The 18,177-nt window shown below is 51.0% G+C and overlaps 1 protein-coding gene and 1 long non-coding RNA gene across 11 annotated transcripts in view; one reads left to right on the plus strand and one right to left on the minus strand.

Moving 5' to 3' along the window:
* The window catches only part of SLC37A1 (solute carrier family 37 member 1), a 65,372-nt gene extending 58,057 nt beyond the window's left edge, over positions 1 to 7,315 (plus strand). For 9 of the 10 annotated variants that reach the window (XR_004052533.1, XM_030914028.1, XM_010383183.2 and 6 more), the window contains 3 exons: positions 705 to 802; positions 5,649 to 5,713; positions 6,251 to 7,315. Coding sequence is in view for 9 of the 10 variants with exons in the window: in XM_030914028.1 (XP_030769888.1) it covers positions 705 to 802; positions 5,649 to 5,713; positions 6,251 to 6,266 (179 nt within the window). In the remaining variant the exon portion in view is untranslated. The other variant, XM_030914026.1, reaches the window with a different exon arrangement.
* LOC115892661 lies at positions 796 to 17,268 on the minus strand. Its single transcript, XR_004052536.1, has 4 exons — positions 17,027 to 17,268; positions 15,995 to 16,101; positions 5,633 to 5,801; positions 796 to 1,347 (listed from the first exon to the last, which is right to left on the minus strand). It is a non-coding gene; the product is annotated as an uncharacterized LOC115892661 (long non-coding RNA).
* Positions 17,269 to 18,177: the final 909 nt, after the last annotated feature.

The raw sequence follows: 18,177 nt of genomic DNA on the forward strand, positions 1-18,177 counted from the left end.
CTTTACTCGTAACTATTCAGCGTGTACTTCCTAAAAGCAAGGAATTCCATGACCACAGTGCAATGGTCAGAATCAGCAAGTGAGCATTGAAGGGTATTAGTATCTACAAATCTTATTCCAATTTTACCCAGTTACATTCTTATAGCATAAGAATATCTAAGATTGTGCATTGAATTCAGATTTCCTTACAGTGTATTCAGGAACATCATGGGAGTGTTGGATGAAAAGAACGAACATTACAAGGCCAACACACATTTTTAGGATGGTTCTGGGAAGAGGCTGTGCCACCTTTGCCTTCTCAGTAGTCAGGCGTACCCGGTGGAGTATCCTTATCTGAAGTGCTTGGGACCAGAAGTGGTTACGTCTTTTTATTTTTTCAGATTGTGGAATATTTGCATTATACTGGTTGAGCATCTCAAATCCCAATTCTGGAATGCCCCAGTGAGCATTTCCTTTGAGTGTCAGCACTCAAAAAGTTAAGAATTCTGGAGCATTTGGGATTTCAGATTTTCAGATTTGGAAAGCTCAACCTATACTAGACCTTTTACCCGCTCCCAGTCTGATAGGCCAGGATGAGGTAGTGTAGTTCCGTATATGTTCCTTTCATTGTGAGTGCGGTGTTGAGCCCCATTCTGTGTGACTGCCGGTCATGTGCTGGGATTTTCTCTAAACAGCACCATGTGTGTCCATTTGCCCGATTTCAGGAGCAGCCCTGGGCCCCCTGCTGGCTGGGCTCCTCTCCCCGTCCGGCTGGAGCAATGTGTTTTACATGCTGATGTTTGCAGATGCCTGTGCCTTACTGGTAAGTCGGCCTATTTTTAGTCCAATCCACCTTGAATGCGGATCTCTGTGGTTGTGGCCAAACACTGGTGGAACTTTCTCCCGTGCATTCCTGAGTTACCAGACAGATTTGGGTCTTCCCATCTTTTCTAAATATGCATAGTCTAAAGCTCCTCCTCTCTCTGGTTAGAAAAAATCAGAAACAGAAGCAGGACAGTCTTTGGTCTGCAGCCTTGGGCGGGATGGCACAGAGGCCAGGAGCATGGAGCTCTCCCGCCCATCATCTGTCCTGTGTGTGCCTTGGGCGGGATGGCACAGAGGCCAGGAGCATGGAGCTCCTCCTGCCCATCATCTGTCCTGTGTGTGCCTTGGGCGGATTTCATAACCTCTGCTCCACAGCTTCCACAGCTTTAAAATGGGCATGATAATGGCACCCAGTGACAAGACTGTTGTGGGAATTAAAGCAGATGATACACAGAGCCTGGCCTCCCACTGGTCATCAGTGTCCTGGTGTCCCTCCTGCAGCCATGCTCGTCAGATGGCGGGAGCAGCCCCAACTTCTTTCACCTGAAGGGATGGGAGAGAATAAAGGGGCAAAGAGGCTGTCCATGCAGACACACCAAGTCGCCTTCTGGCTTCTGCCCCCCTTTTCTCTGGGCTCCTGCTTCTGTGCCCTCCTGTGTTGAGAAAGCTTGAGGTTTTCCTCTGGGTAAGGAAGACCAGTGATGATGTCACAGTCACACAGATGTGCACTTGTGAGGGGCACATACACTTATCTTTACAAGTCACCTGGCCACAAAGTCCCCAGACCCACAGCCATGCCTCTCCTCTTGCTTCACCAGACAAAACCTTAGGCTGATCCCAATAAAAATGAGTTGAGAATTTTAGAAACATCAACTCACTCAACTAAATGAAAGTCTTATATCTTAATTCCAGGAAAGTATAAAACTCAACTTCCCCACCACATACAAAATCAAATACCAACTCTCAACCTATGAATTTACTAGGTTTAAATGGCTGTTCTTTGGATCATCTGTGGGTTTTCTTAATGCCTGAACGTTCTAGTGAAGCCTCAGATGTATTTCCACTAAGTAGCGGTAAAATTCCTGTCATTACAACTGTTCAGAGAATCTGAAATATCTTCTTCAGAAATATTCAGTAATATATATTGAAAATTGTTTTGATGCATAGCCAAACTCATAAGAAAGTAAAGGAATTCCCCAGGAGCCAGAATTGTAAAGGCAATATAAATACACAAGCTCAGGAGTCAAGGGGTTGGGGTGGTTGTGCCCACACTGGGTAAGAGACAAAGTGTTAGGCTGGCATAAGATGAGGATTTGGAACTGGAGACTTCCTCATAGAGCCAGGACCCTCAAAGAGCCATGCTTGCAGTGAAAGAGTGTATTAGATGATATCTGCACACTGGCACAGGAAAACAATGGGAATCTGCCCATCTTAGCCAGATTAAGGGAAAAAATATCCCTTGAAAATTTTTAGCCATAGACCTCCCCACAGTCAGCTTTAATCTTTGAGCTTATATAAATATATTTAAAATGAACAAAGTTGGTCCTTAGGCAGTGATAATGCAGAAGCAAATAGGGACAAATCTCAACCCTGCAGCACAGGATTTCTGTAGCTAACACCCTACTAAAGATGAGCTCACAATACAAAATTATGAAACATAAGCAATCCACTTTGAATGACAGTAACAGACATAAAAAATGGTGGAATTGGACTCCCCCAAAACTGCAGATAAAAGAGTTATATGCAATGTTACTAATGATGTAAAGAAAAGGAACTGACCTCATGAAAGAAAGAATAAGACCCTATCGAAAAGACAGAGCAGGCTTCAAAAACAACCAAACAGGAGTTATAGAAATGAAAAATGTGATCTTTAGCCTGAAAAAAAGAACTCAATGGATGGGTTAGAAAAGCAAATTAGATACAGCTGAAGAAAAGATTACTGAAATGAAATATAGACATGAAGAAATTATCCAGAATTCAGCACAGAAAGAGAGATGGAAAATATTAAAGAGAAATGAAATATAAAATGGGGGACCAAATGAGATGGCCTAATATTATCTGAAAGTAATTCCAGAGGAAGATAATAGACTGGGTTTGAAGCAATATTTTAAGAGAAAATAGCTGAGAATTTTCCAGATACATGAAAGACAAACATTCTTAGATTCAGGAATCAAACGACTTAGAATTCTGTACCTAGATAAACTTGCATGCAAGAGTAAGGGTGAAGTGAAAACATTTTTAACCAAAGATGCTCCCAGCAAAAATTGCTAAACAGTGTATTTAAAGAAGGAAGATAGATCCAGAAGGAAAGTCTGAGATACAAGGAGAAATGCAAGCAAAAAAAACAATATTCCTAAGGATGAATCTAAGTATTGACCATATAAAATAGGGGCCAGCTAACTGTGGCCTATTTTTGTATGATCCTCCGGCTGGGAATGGTTTATATTTTTAAAGATTTCTTTAAAAAAATCAACAAAAGAATGCGCAACAGAGACCATATGGCTGCAAAACCTGAAATATTTACTATCTAGACCTTTACAGAATAAGCTTTCTGACTCTTAGTTTAAAACAACAGCAATAATGACTAATTTGGGCAATATAAAAAAGAACTGAAATACTGAAAATGTAAAGTACAAGTGGGACAATCAGAGTTCCAGCACACCACAGTTCTTATATTGTCAAGTCAATAGCAATAGAATGTGTAACCTTCAAGGCAATACAGGGAAATGAAGATTTATCCAAGAGAACCTAGGGTCAGGGGAAGCATAGAAAAAGCAGGGTAAATACAGAAATGCATGGCGACATGGATGAAAATGATACCAGCATACCAGCAACACAGTAACTATAAATGGACTAAACTCATCAGTTAGAAGCAGAGATTGTCAAGTTGCTTTTAAAAATACAGGCACTGGTTATTTACAAGAAACACACCTGCTACACTGGAATTCCGGAAAGACGAAAGTAGAAGAATGGGAAAGTACACGACAGGTAAATAATAACCAGAGGAGGCTGGATTTGTTGCATTGGAAGAAAGAGACCTAAAGCAGAAGCACTTGGGAGATGGGGTCTTGTTGTAGTGGAGAAGAAACCGTACCAGGATGTGCAGCAGGCCGGTGAGCTCAAGTTGGGCCTTTCAAACCTAAGAAATAGACATACCTTTTTCTCTTCCCTGAACAACATGCTTTCTGGTATCTTTTCCCCATAATATACAAGTGTTTCCTCCCAAGTCTGAGGCTGAGAACCTCCATGATCTGAGCAGGTGTCCTGGGGGGCCAGAGGACACCATGCTTCCTGCCTCACTGTGCACACTGATGGCCAGCTCCAGGGCCCGCAGGACTGCCTGGGCACACAGCCAAAGTCCTCCAGGTCTCCAGTGCGTGTCGCCTGGGCTCCTGAAGTTGGCAGGGCCCCTTCTTTGTTGGTCATTCTTGCATGTGTGAGCCAAGCACACAGGCATGTTTTGAAATCGGATCTCTGTTCTTCAGAACTGTCACTATTTACAGTTCATCCCATACCCACAGATAACACTAGCTACTACATTCTTCATCTTTTTTTCTCTGTCTTAATGATTGGCTTTTCATAATCATAGGTCTCTTCAGGTTAGCACTTTTCACACATCACACTTGGTAGGATGTAGATGTGGGTAAGGTACCAGCTCAGACACAACAAGCCTGTGCCGGTAATTGGAGCTAGCGGTTCAGATACACACAGATGGATTTATTTAACAAAAACCTTGCTCTTGCCACCAGCACTATTGTTAGTACCTGCCGTGTTCCCACAACCTTTACCAACTAATTATCGCAAACACCTTTCATGTACCAAGCAGAGCGGCTGAATGCATCTTATCTGTAGAAGGGGCTCCTGTTCTCTCCAGCTTGAACTCACCTCATACAAGGGACTTCTAAGTTCCTACTCGAACCATAAGCATCTAAGAAAATAGAAGAGTTTCTGCCTTATAGAGCTGTGGACTGAGGCTTGGGGGTGGGGCCATGGGTTTGGTTTTTAAGCAGCCCCTCGAGACCGTCCTCCAGCACCCCTTCCCCGCCTCCCCTGGCCCAGTGATCCACCCTGGGTCTGAGGGCATCTGCGGCCCGCTAAGAGTGAGGGGCCACGTCCAGGGAGAGCCCTCCTGTGGGCTGATATCACACTTGGGGAGAGACTGGATCCACACTGGAAAATGCAGACACACTAGTTAAATTGGGGATAGCACAATCATTTGTCTGGATTTGGAAGCTGATGTTGAGCCCTCGAACATGTGAAAGGCACAGAGTTAAAGCCCTGGGTCTGGAGAGGAGCTCAGGCTGAGGCAGTGATATTGGTGGAACAGCCTTGGTCCCCGGCCAGGCCTGGCCTCCGAGGGGCTCCCAGTGGGGTGCAGCTGTCCTGTGGCAGCCTCTTCAGACCCCAGGACTGGCGTCGGAGATGCTCACCTGGCTTTAGAGTCGCCTGAGAAACTCAGGTGCAGCCCCTGGGCCACCAGCATTGTGGTCCTCCTGTCTATTTTCTTTTTCCCACTGTGGACGTTTTATGATTGGACTAATTTTATTCTAAACATGACTTGACCCCAGAACTGGTTCAGGCTGCATCTTTCCCAAAAGCCTTGTTTTCAGGGCACCTCCTGGTTCTTCATGGGCCCTCATCAGACAGCCCTGCCCACAGGAACCAAGGCCTCGGGCTGAGTATGCAGGCCCCACTGCTCTTGCTGGGAGGTGACCCCAGGGAAGGTGCTGTGGGGAAAGAACCACCCGCCTGAGTCTTGCGGGCTAGGTCCTCACGGTGCCCACAGCGCGGGCCACCCTGTGCCTGCCCCAGTGACGCGTGGGCTCACCTTTGTTTTGGTGCAGTTCCTGATCCGCCTCATACACAAGGAGCTGAGCTGCCCAGGGTCAGCGACGGGGGACCAAGTTCCGTAAGTCCCCGCTCGGGCCCTGTCCCCGTGCATGAAAGCCAGCTCCAAGGCGCCTTCTGCCCTGTCTGCCTTCCGCACCTGGCTTTCCCTAAAAGAAAGAAAACACATGGCTTATCTTTTCACGGCCACCTTCACTCTTGCTTTTTCTTTGCTAATCAATACCTCTGTTTGGATGGGTTGGTGGTAATCTCTCCTCAAAACCTGGGTGGAAAATGAGAGGGAACTGCCGTCTTTGGCATTCTGTTGGAGGTGTAGCCCCCTAAGCTCTCCCTGCCTTCCTGCTTGCCCCCTTCTCCCTCCTCTTTTCCCTCTTCTCCCTCCCTCCCTCTCTTCTCTCTCCTTCCTGGCCTCCAGGAGGTTGTGGGAAAGGTGCAAGGGTTTATCTAGCACCCAGTGCCCCTGTAGGAGACAAATCCCTGCTGGGCCTGGAGGGCAACCGGCTCCCCAGGGGATTTGCGTGTGGTGTGTCAGGTTCAGCATCTCTTGCTGAGCCACTGCTGGCTGTTAGAGCAGGTGTTCTTTCATCCTCTCTTTCAGATTTAAGGAACAGTGACGCCCCACCCCTGGTCCTGTGGAGGGGGTCTGGGCCCACCCTTCACAACTGCCTTTAGAGGACAGTTTAGATAAAGGGCCCTGCACAGAAAGAGTGACTTCCCTTTGCCTTTTGCACACGCACCTGGAAAAGACATAGAAGCCAACCTGAGAACTCCTGGTGCTATTTTAAATGAGACGCAGAGCTGAACAGCAGTGAGAAAAGTCTGCAGGAACTGCTGCCTGAGCCGAGCCAGAGAACCGAAGACCCGGCCAACCCTGGCCTTGAAGGCGTGTGCCCATGCAACCACCTAAATGCACGCATGACAGCAAGGTCGGGCGGGTGTGGGGTGTACAGGTAGCCTCGACCCTCTCAGGCGTGTCAGCCACAGAACATCAAAGTGAGCGAGTGCCACGCTGGCTGTGGCTTCAGAGAACCTGAATGTGCCATGTGGAAAAACAGGACACCAGAGGCCAGCAGAGAAGCAGAGAGCCAGCGCCAAATGACAGCAGGAAGGCCAACAACCTGATCGGAAACCAAGACGGAGCTCAGACCTACATCACCCCAGAGGCTTTTCTAGCACCCCGATGTTCCGGACTGACCTGAAAACTAATTGTTGAGAAGCCAAGGGTGAGGAGGCAGGAAGCACCTCCAGCTGGAGGCGCCCAGGCGTGCCAGCCACAGAGCGCCCCGAAGCCACCGTCATCCTAGCCCCTGGCATTCCTGCTGCCCTCCGAGGCCTCGGTGCTGCTGTTCAGCTCGGGGCATAGCGGCATGGCAGAGGCTTGGGAAGCGGCCTCCCCACCAGCACTGGGATTGGCGGGTCCAAGCCCAGCAACGGGCTTCACTCCACGACACACACCACACCTGGGACTGTTTTTAATACATAGCAACAGAGTGGGTTATTTAAGATGTGTATTGTGTCATATGAAATTTAAGAAACATAAATGGCATTTTATTTATTAAGACAAACTCCAATTGTTCTCTGGCCGTTTTTTTCAGTCATGTCTAGCAAAATACTTACCTGCCCTTTGAAATAAAATGTTTTTGTTAAAAAAAATCTCAGAACACTCAGAGAATGTTGATGATTTCTGCTCACATTTCCATTACGCTGCAAAGGGGAATTTCCAAATCGTGTTGTGTGTTTTGAGTTTTCTCAGGTTTGGACACATTCAGGATTTTGCGACTGAAAATCCATTTCCAGCAGAAAAGGGGCCTACCTCTCGGGCCCTTGTTTGCACAGAAGGCCAAGCTGAGGCCCCAATAAGCAGCCATCTGGATGTTTTCTAAATCACGCAGTTTAAAGAATATCCTAAGATTTGTCCTTGACTAGGAGATGTCACAGCCAGTGGCGGTGGGGAAAGGTGCTGCACTTGGGAACTGCATGGTGGGGTCCAGGCTTTCAAACGCCCTTCTTAGAACCCTGACTGGCCGGGCGTGGTGGCTCAAGCCTGTAATTCCAGCACTTTGGGAGGCCAAGACGGGCGGATCACGAGGTCAGGAGTTCGAGACCATCCTGGCTAACACGCTGAAACCCCGTCTCTACTAAAAAAATACAAAAATCTAGCCGGGCGAGGTGGCGGGCGCTTGTAGTCCCAGCTACTCGGGAGGCTGAGGCAGGAGAATGGCGTAAACCCGGGAGGCGGAGCTTGCAGTGAGCTGAGATCCGGCCACTGCACTCCAGCCCGGGCGACAGAGCGAGACTCCATCTCAAAAAAAAAAAAAAAAAAAAAAAACCCCTGACCGTCCAGATGTGCATGGTGCGGGCTTTCTCCGGATGGAGTGCTATGGGAGTTCATTTGGGGACCCCTCATAGCAGCAGGGCAAAGGTCAGAAACAACACACTGGGTGTCCCGCGGTTCTCAGGGGCCTCCTACCCAAGCTCTGCAGAGAAGCCCACAGGAGCAGCAGACCTGGCTGTGGGGGCTTCTGCGTGCCCTGCCCCACCCGATTGGCTCACTCTCTTTTTAATGGCAAGTTATTTATACATTTAAAAACTTTCTGCTAAAAAAGAAATTCCCTAAACACCAAATGGATGGAGTATGTTTTCCACACACGCAGTGCGCTGGCCTTTCCCAGCCCCCCACTGAGTGCTTCCCCTGCCTGGACACACGTTCCTAGGAGCCTCCCAGCGCTGGCCTTTCCCGGCCCCCCACCGAGTGCTTCCCCCGCCTGGACACACGTTCTTCCTAGGAGCCTCCCAGCGCTGGCCTTTCCCGGCCCCCCACCGAGTGCTTCCCCCGCCTGGACACACGTTCTTCCTAGGAGCCTCCCAGCGCTGGCCTTTCCCGGCGCCCACCAAGTGCTCCCCCCGCCTGGACACACGTTCCTAGGAGCCTCCCACTTTCCCTCTCCCTGACCTGGCTCCAGGCACCAGTCCAGCCCTCTCCCGCTGGTGTCACAGTGGCCTGGGCTGCCCTGAGCCCCTGCTGGCTGCCATCCCTGAGGGCGGGCACCAGCCCCGTGCTTGCCAAAGGGCACCTCTTCCCTCCGGGTATGTAGTGCTGGTATCCATGGGGTGAACAAGCGAGGGAAGAGGCAGATGGCACAGTATCATTACAGAATGCACAGAGGGCTTTGTCCATAAACAAAATTATTTGCATTCACCGCCCCCTGCCTCTCCAGAACTGTGCCCTCTGAGGCCTCATCTAGTCAGAGGCCCAGGGTGGGTGGGCCGGAGCAGACCCTCACCCCATAGCCACCAGCCAGTGTTCAGCACAGCAGCCTTGAGGTGGCCATCGCTGTTTCCCCAACTCAATGACCTAAGGCACTAGAAGAAAATCTCCCACAACTCACAAAGGAAAAGCAATTTCCCATTTCTGAACCCTCTAAACTAAACCCCGAGAATGGCTTTGGAAATGGAGAGTTGATCCTTTTTTTAAAATGAAGAGTATACACACAGCTATTTTTTTAAAGCAATTTAGCGGAAATTCACCTTGATTCATCAATGGAAGATTTCATCATGACTTTTAAGGAAAAAAGTACACGATTTCAATATAAAAATACATCCTCATTTGAGCATAGCTGGGGTCTTCTCCATCTGCAAACAGCCAGCTCTGAGACACACACACACTTGCCATCATGTGGAAGCGTGGCTCTGCCCGTCACGCACGTGTGCACCTGCCGTCGTGTGGAGGCGTGGCTCTGCCCGTCACGCACATGTGCACTTAGTGCACATCACTAAGACTCTCCTATTCATGTTGACAAAAAATGCCAGATGATGGAAACACAAGCTGGCGACAGGGCCAGTGAAAGAGCTCAAGGTGGGACTCCAACTCTCCAGCCTGTCTGTAGGCAGGAAAAACTACTCCTGGAAGCTCACTTCAGTGAACGCACCTCAGAGTCCAAGAGCTGCTGCGAGTACAGGTGCGTGGTGGCTCCTGTACCGTGCGTCTCAGTCAGACCAGAGCCTGCCTTCCCATCGCCAGCTTGTAAAATCCAAGAAAACTAAGTTGCTTGATAAACTATGAACTGAAAAAAAAATGAGCCCTGATTTTTTATCATTCAATTCAACAGACATAAAAACCACTCTGCTAAATGGCCACAGGACCACTCTGGTCTCAGCTCAGCAAAGCACAGCTGGGCCAGGTGAGAAGCAGGTGCGACGGCACTTTGTCCCTTTCAGGCTATGCCCACAAGGCGCCCAGGCTGTCCCCCACGGGGCTCCGATGCACCAGGCCACCTCCCTTCCCAAGGCTCTACACTGACCCACAGTCTCTGCACAGGACACCCCAGGTCCCTGGAGGGCAGGAGAAGAGGCTGTAGCACTGGCTGCCAAGGCAGGGGCAGCTGTCAGGGCCACCAGAGACCACAGGCAGTAGGCAGGTCACTTCCCAGAGTGGGAGCACAACCTAGGCCCCTCCTGGGGAGGTGGAGGAGTCAGAATCACATAAGAGCCAAGGTTCCAGTCCCTCAGTGCCAGCTCCATTGTCCCCTGGACTTCCCTTACAAACCACAGACGCAAAGAGAGCACTTCTTAGAATCTCCACACAGCCATGGTGGGGCACTCAACCCGCATGACCCTTCGGGGCACAGGTGCCTGGTGACTGCACTGGCCACGTGCCCTGTGGCCCCACAGAATGACACCTCATCCAGGATGGAAGCGGGAACTGAAGGCCTGGCTGAGAGACCCCAGGGGCCCGAGTCGGGAGGAGCGATGGTGCATTTGGAATCCAGTGGTGCCCCTCACTGAGTCTGGGTTAACTGCCACCACGCAGGCTTCCCTGTCCCATACGTTCCAACATGCCCTGCCCCTGAGAACAGATCCAAGGGCCTCTGGAGAATGCAGCCCTGAGCTGCTTGCTCATTCTGAAGCCAGCTCTTGTTGCTGGCCCCTTCCCAAGGGGGCCTGTGAGCTCCGGACATGGGGATGATGTGGGGCATGGGACACCTGTAGCGGTGGCCAAGTGCAGCCTGTTCCCCATCACACTGCTTGGGAGCTGGAATTTAACTCCAGCTGCTGAACACAGGCAGTGTTTCTGGCACCCAGGGTAGGATGCCAGGGCCTGACCCTCCCAGGAGAGTCCATCATTGCTGAGCCAGTCACAGGCCACCCTGAAGCATCATCCCTGGGCAGCGAGTGGGATGCAGGGGCACAGCAGGGCACATCCCAGGCAGCTGGGAAAGTCCACGGAGGGCAAGGGCAGGGGCATGTGCCATCGTCGGAGACAGTCGGGTGGGCGGCACCCTGGGCTGCTGGGAAGGACAGTGGGGGAGGGTGGAAGGCAGGGGAGCCCTTGCCAGTTGAGAATTTCTTCATCTTTGGAATTGGTCCCCGACACCCTCTGGGACACACTTAACAATGGTAAGGCCTGGAAACTGAAAGAGGCGATCGAGGCAAATATCTCAATCAACCGAGGTCTATTCTGCCGGCTTTAGGACATGTCCAGGAAAAATGCAAGCCGCAGACACATCTGTGGCTGTTTTTCTAAAGAGGCTTTCAAGAGGTTTGGTATTTAGACACTGAGGTGAGGTGAATGGTGACATTCTTGTGAGACTTCAGTTAGCAGCCAGTAAATCTGCATTTCACACAAGGTAAATATTTGAAGAGGAAAAGGGAGTAAAGGAGGAGTCCATTTTGCAGACTTCTCTGGGGAGGTGGAGGAACACTTGATCTCGTCTTGTCTTTGGCCTGCCACTGGGAGGACAAGCTTGTAGAGGACATTATCAGCATGGAATGGAACAGACTCTCGTTTTAGGAGCTGGACTTAGATTGCACACCTAAAGTTACGATTGGCATGTCCTTGTTTGTGGGAGGCCAGCAAAGAATATACTGATGAAAGATCTGTGGGGGCACTTGGAGATGGCTGTGGCCTCCACCTTTCTGTGGGGACCTGGCTGATGCATCCTGCTAGTGACAGCTGTCCATATGGACGCGGTGTTGCATGACCCAGACTCCAGGCTTAACCTTCCCTTTGGCATAAGAAGTTTGGGCATCCTGTGATTTTTATGTTTCTTTACATGCCCTCAGCCACTTTTTTTTTTTTTTTTTTTTTTTTTTTTTTTTTTTTTTTTTTTGAGATAGAGTCTTGCTCTGTCACCAGGCTGGAGTACAGTGGTGCAATCTCAGCTCACCGCAACCTCCACCTCCTGGGTTCAAGCAGTTCTCATCCCTCAGCCTCCCATGAAGCTGGGATTACAGGCATGTGCCACCACACACCCAGCTAATTTTTGTATTTTAAGAAGAGACAGGATTTCACCATGTTGGCCAGGCAGATCTCAAACTCCTGACCTCATGATCCACCTGCCTTGACCTCCCAAAGTGATGGGATTACAGACGTCAACCACCACACCCAACCAGCCAGGCCAATTTTTGACCAAAACAGGATCGGTGAGTGGATGTCATGCGTCATCTGGGCCAACAGTGAACATGGACTTTGAAGGCATCTTGATCCTGAATACTCCATTCCCTTCCTCCTCAACTTGGTAATAACCAAGACGGTTCTGTCTCTTTGAAATTCTAAAGTGAGGCAGGCACTGGACATTCTGTTACTGTTAAAATCCACACCCTGCCTGCCTCTAAAAGGAACTTGGAGTGGAGATGCAGAAAAAATGGTATGTGCATTTAAGGAGTCCCTGCACCCCGTGGTGCAGTAGCAGCCACAACAACATCCTGGAGCCCAACAGGAGGAGCTAGTGACTCTGGGGGAGCAGACTGTCCCGGTCTCAAGGGCATTATTATTATTTTTTTTTTGGAACTGAGGTGACATTTACGTAACATACAAGTAATCATTTCAAAGCATACAGTTGGTGGCGTTTGGGGCATTCACAGTGTTGTGCAGCCACCAGCTCTCTCCAGGTCAACACGTCTTATCAGCCCAGAAGATCACTTGAAACTGGTAAGTGATCGCTCCCCTTCCCCTCCATTTAAAATGAGAGTTTTCAAGGAGACTGGCTCCAGGATGCCTGTGAGCACTAAAATTCTAGAGCTAGGTGAAAAATAGACCCTACTTCTCCTTCCATGCTAATCCATTCATTCATTAAAGAGACACAAGGGACTGGGTGCAGTGGCTCACGCCTGTAATCCCAGCACTTTGGGAGGCCAGAGCAGATGGATCACTAGGTCAGGAGATCGAGACCATCCTGGCTAACACTGCAAAATCCCATTTCTACTAAAAAGTAATAAAAATTAGTCGGGCGTGGTGGCAGGCACCTGTAGTGCCAGCTACTTGGGAGGCTGAGGCAGGAGAATTGCTTGAACCTGGGAGGTGGAGGTTCGCGCCACTGCACTCCAGCCTGGGTGACAGAGCAAGACTCCATCAGAGAGAGGGGAGTGGGGGGAGAGGAGCCCACACTCACCATTAGCATCTCTCAAATGGAAACATGGCTTGAGAATTATGCGTCCTTATGGACCAGGGACCAGGCCTCCGAGAAGTCTCCCAGGACACAAAGGTCCAGCAGGACCATGGCTGGGCTGTCACGTCCGGAAGCCACCAGGCCAGAGCAGGGGGCCCGGCAGGCAGGCCACGGTTGGGTCTGCATTGGCCTCTCTTCCCCTTTTGCACCAGCTTTCAATAAATCTTCCTTCCTCCAGTTTTTCCACATCCCCACAACCCCTTCCTCGTCCACCTGCTATTGGCAACAAAGACTTGGGGCTCTCACAGTGTGTCCCCACACATCCACAGACAGGAAGGAGTCACCCCGGCCTCCTGGGGCAGGAGGGTGCAGCATAACCGACTCTCATCACACTTTCTGTGTCTCAGCAAGTTACCAGCATTTCTTTGTATTTACTTCTGGTAAGAACAGAAACCTTAGCCGGGGCCTTGGCTGCCCTGGAGCTGCTGGGAAGGTCCCATGAGTAGAAGGGATGGGTAAAGGGTGGAAACGCCTCGTCTCCACCAGCTCACGATAAGCCCCAAGAGGAGTTTGGAGTCCCTCAGACGCTTTCGGCACCACTTAGTCAGCAGGGGGAATAACAGCTTCCGGGAAACAAGCCCGAGATGCGGGAAGGGAAGGGGACCCCGTGGGGATGACCTTACTCATTCCTGCCCCTTGCAGTCAGCACCAAGGAGAAGCCGTGGGGGAGAGCAGTGCTGAGCTCAGCGCATTGACCAGTGTCAGGGCTGAGTAGCCACAGGACAGAACTGAGAAGCAGGTACCTGCATCAAGCCTGCCGCCCTGTTTACATCCACGCATACGTTTTCCTCTTACCTGCATCAAGCCTGCCGCCCTATTTATCTCCACGCATGCGTTTTCCTCTTACCTGCATCAAGCCTGCTGCCCAGTTTATATCCACGCATGCGTTTTCCTCTTACCTGCATCAAGCCTCGTGCCCCGTTTATACCTACGCATCTGTTTCCCCTTACCTGCATCAAGCCTCGTGCCCTGTTTATACCTACGCATCTGTTTCCCCTTACCTGCATCAAGCCTCCTGCCCTGTTTATACCTACGCATGCGTTTTCCTCTTACCTGCATCAAGCTTGCCGCCCTATTTATATCTACGCCTGCATTTTCCTCTTGCCTTTTCAATCCAGAGGCCTCACTAGCCTTGGCCTAGTCATCCTTTCTCCTTGTCTTCTCTTTGGGTATTTGATGGATGACTTCCTGATAGCACCAGATGGCTCCCCTAGGGCTCTGAGGCACTCACGTGTGTGTGAGTGTGCAGGAATTCCCTGGAATTCAGACGGACTGCCTTAGACTAATATGACTGCTTTGAGGCAAAATAAGCTTATGGCCTGAAACTTGCCGATCATCCTGGCCCAGACGTGCCTTTGCCAAAGGTGTCTCTGGCCTGGCTAGCAGATTTGGGCAGCAGCAGCAATCACCAGTGTGACTTGAGGGCGCCGTGTCACAAGCACGGGGTACTTTGGTGGATACCTGAGAGGCAGTCAGCCTGCTCAGGAGGGTGAGGCTGCAGGACGCCTCCACGGTCTGTGTGGTCAGACCCCGAGGGTCCAATGCCAGCACTGTGGTCCCCCTACTCACTTACTGAGAACCCAGAGCCTGCCCCCAGGGTCCTGAGAGCCTCCACACACAGTTTAATAACTGTGACTGTACACCCGTGCAACCCACCCATGCAACCGCTCTCCCGGGCAGGAAATCAACTGTCACCAGCACTCCGGAAACAGCCCCTTTGAGGAAACAGCATTCTGGCCCTGGGGGTTTTAACTGACTTTACCTGGTGTGCTGAGCACCTCTCTGCAGGTGGGCCATGTGGATCCCTCCTCCTGAGCGCCTCTCTGCAGGTGGGCCGTCTGGATCCCTCCACCGTGCCTCTCCTCTTTACAGCCTTTGCCCACTGTCCTACTGGGCCATTTGTCTCTTTCTATCTAATTTGTGTCAGTGCCTTCTGAGCTCCGTTCACGTCTGTGAGGGTTAGTTTTGTGCATCCTCATGGCCAGGCCTTAGGACCCAGTTATTCAAGTGAACACGACTTAGGGTGTTGTCATGAAGGCATTTCATAAATGTGCTTAACACCATGAATCCATCAACTTTAACTAAAGGAGATTTATCCTCCATAACTTGGGTGGGCCTGGTCCACTCAGTTGAAGGGCTTGAGAGCAAAACTGAGGCTTCCCTCAGGAAGGAGAAATTCCACTGGTGGACTCAGCCTCAGCTCCGGCCTGAGAGTTTCCAGCCTGGTGCCTGCCCTGGATTTCAGACTTGCCTAGCCAGCCCCCACAGTTGCATAAGCCAGTTCCTTGAAATTAATCTGTGTGTGCCCATGTGCATGTGTGTGTGTGCACATGTGCATGTGTGTGTGCGTGTGCCTGTGTGCATTTGTGTGTGTCCATGCATGTGTGTGCATGTGTGCATATGTGTGCCTGTATGCGTCCATGTGCACGTGTGTGTGCTTGCATGTATATCCATGTGTGCATGTGTGTGTGCATGCATAGGTGTATGTGTGTGTGCATGCATAGGTGTGTGTGTGCATGCGTAGGTGGGTGGGTGTGTGTGTGTGTGTGTGTGATCTCCGACTGGTTCTGTTGCTCTGGCTGAACCTGGAGGATGCATCATCTTTCTGCATCATCTACTTGTTTTACAGGGACCTGTCTTATCTTTAAAATCAGAAGTAATTATTTTAAAAGTCAAGGCGAGTACCAGAAAGAATGTAAACAGTCTGTTCCGGGGCTGTTTCTTCATGGGACAGTTGTATTTTGAGCACATTTTCCCAAGAGTTGCTGCAGCCACTCTGTGTGAGCCCCGCATCCTACCACAACCTTAGGAACAGCAAGGTCACCAGCTCTAGAAGCTCTGCCTTCAGAATGGCCCACTCTGCAGCCAGCCCCATAAAGACACCTCTCTGGTACCTGGTGTTGTAAAAATCCAAATCCAGAGCCGTGATTCCAAATCTGATGGTAGAAGAGCAGCATTCATTTGCTCGTCCGTTCTTTCAGCACACTCGTATCGCCAAGCCCTGAGAATAAGCGCAGGGACACAGTAATAAACCGGGAAAGCCAAATCGGCCCCCTGAAGTCGTCTGGGGGGAGCAACAGATGACTAACAAAGGAACAGTAAACAGTGCGGGGGCAGGAGCGGGGGCTGTATGATTGTGTATTGACGATCGTCTTCGAGGACGGGATAAGGGTGTGATGGAGTGAACCCTGCAGATCTAGGGAAGGCCATTCCAGACCCTGGAGGAGGTCCAGGAAGGAAGTTCAGGAGCACAGGCCACAGAGGGTGGCTGATTTCGCCGATTTCACCAGGATCAGGGTTTTCCATACTAGTCAGGCTGTAGAGACAAGGGACAGGACCGTGAAAGCAGAGGCGAGGCTGGTGACCCAGGAAACCCAAGCCTGGGCAGGTGAAGAGGTGGATGATGGTGCGAGTGGGGAATCAGTGGGCCCCGTGGCTGGAAGGCTCGCTGGGGACGGATCTGGACAGAGCCTGGTCTCGGGCAGGTGACGAAGTGGATGATGGTGCAAGTGGGGAATCAGTGGGCCCCGTGGCTGGAAGGCTCGCTGGGGGTGGATCTGGACAGATGGGAGGTGGGTGAGGTCCTGGGAGCCAAGGTTCTGGAGACAGGGTGGGCGTGGCTGATGATGAGCCCTAGGCTGTGACTCTGACAATGGGCACTGAAGGGGTTGGAGGGAGGTGCTGTTGGAAAATTGTAGTAAGTGAGAAGAGACAGAAATAGGAGGACCAGAAGGAAAGCCACTTCTCAGAGAACAGTAACAGGTTCAACTTTGGGCCAATAATCACAATTTAGAGCCAACAGCAGCTTCAGAGGCCACGTGACAGATAAGGAAACCAAGGCCCCAAAAGTGGCCGTGGAGACCAGACCCAGGGGTTCTGGCCACGGCTCTGTGCCTTTCGTAAAGGCAGCCTATGTCTGCACTCACCTGTGCTTCGATTGCCAGGAGCCCTACAATTGCCAGGAACAGTATCTGCAGATGCTCCTTTTGGCACCTGGGAGGGCACCTGTCATCAGTACTCCAGGACCTTGACCATCGCAGCGGACCGCAGGGTGGACGCTGGGTGGGCTGTACCACGGCCTCGGCCACCGCCTGCAGATCCAGGTTCCCTGAAGCCTGTTAGGCTGGTGGCCTCAGGGGACCGGCGCGCTGCATCTGCCTGGGCTGGTGAAAGGCCGCTCCCAGGTTTTGGTTTTGCTTTGGTACATAGAACCCAGGCCCTCTGTTGCCACAAGAGGGCCCCCCAGCCCCGGCTCACTGAGGCCTTCCCCGTGGAGGAGCGTATCCTGTCCGGTCCACAGCTCAAATATCCAGAGCTCAGGAGATCCTGGCCCCGTGCCCCACCCTGACCCAGCTGGGCCACACTGCCCCCTCCACCACACCCAACAAGCCCCTCCTGGTGCTGCACTCAGTCCTGGGTGACAGAGGGTCCTCTGGCTTCGCTTGTCACATTTGATGAGGAACCAGAAATCAAATGTATCCAGAGCCAGCCTGGGCTTTAGGATAGAAGGGGAGGGCAGGATGGGGGCAAGAGGACATTCATGGAGCACCCTCTCCCCACCCATCCGCCACCCACTCCTCCCAGCACTTCTTGTGAGGCCTCGCTGTCCCCGCCTTTTAGCAAAAAGTGGAGAAACAGCCTCACAGAGCTGCTTCAGCTCCAGCGCCATGCTGCGGCTGACCAGGGTCAGGACCCAGCCGCCACGTCCACGGCGCAGGGGTGGGAGCCAAGCCTCACTAGAATCCACACTCAGGCCAGGACCCGGGCCACAGGCCCGACCTTCGTCCTTTCCTTGAGCTTGCTGGGAAGCCCAGACTCACCCAACTCCAACCCAAAAAAGGCTGCAACAAACCAGCCTTCCTTATGATTTCGTTTTATGATTTTCTTTTCACGTTTTCTTACTATGGGAGTTCTCATGGGTACATAAAAATAGACAGCTTAATAAGCTTTACATCCCATCCCCAGCCTCGACAGTTATCAACAGCCTGCCTTTCCTGACTCAAATCTAGCCCCCCATGGAAGCCGTCATTTTATCTCATATGGTTTGCTTTTTTTTTTTTTTTTGAGCCAGTGTCTC

Source organism: Rhinopithecus roxellana, chromosome 13, assembly GCF_007565055.1.
Source record: "Rhinopithecus roxellana isolate Shanxi Qingling chromosome 13, ASM756505v1, whole genome shotgun sequence".
Taxonomy (NCBI): domain Eukaryota; kingdom Metazoa; phylum Chordata; class Mammalia; order Primates; family Cercopithecidae; genus Rhinopithecus; species Rhinopithecus roxellana.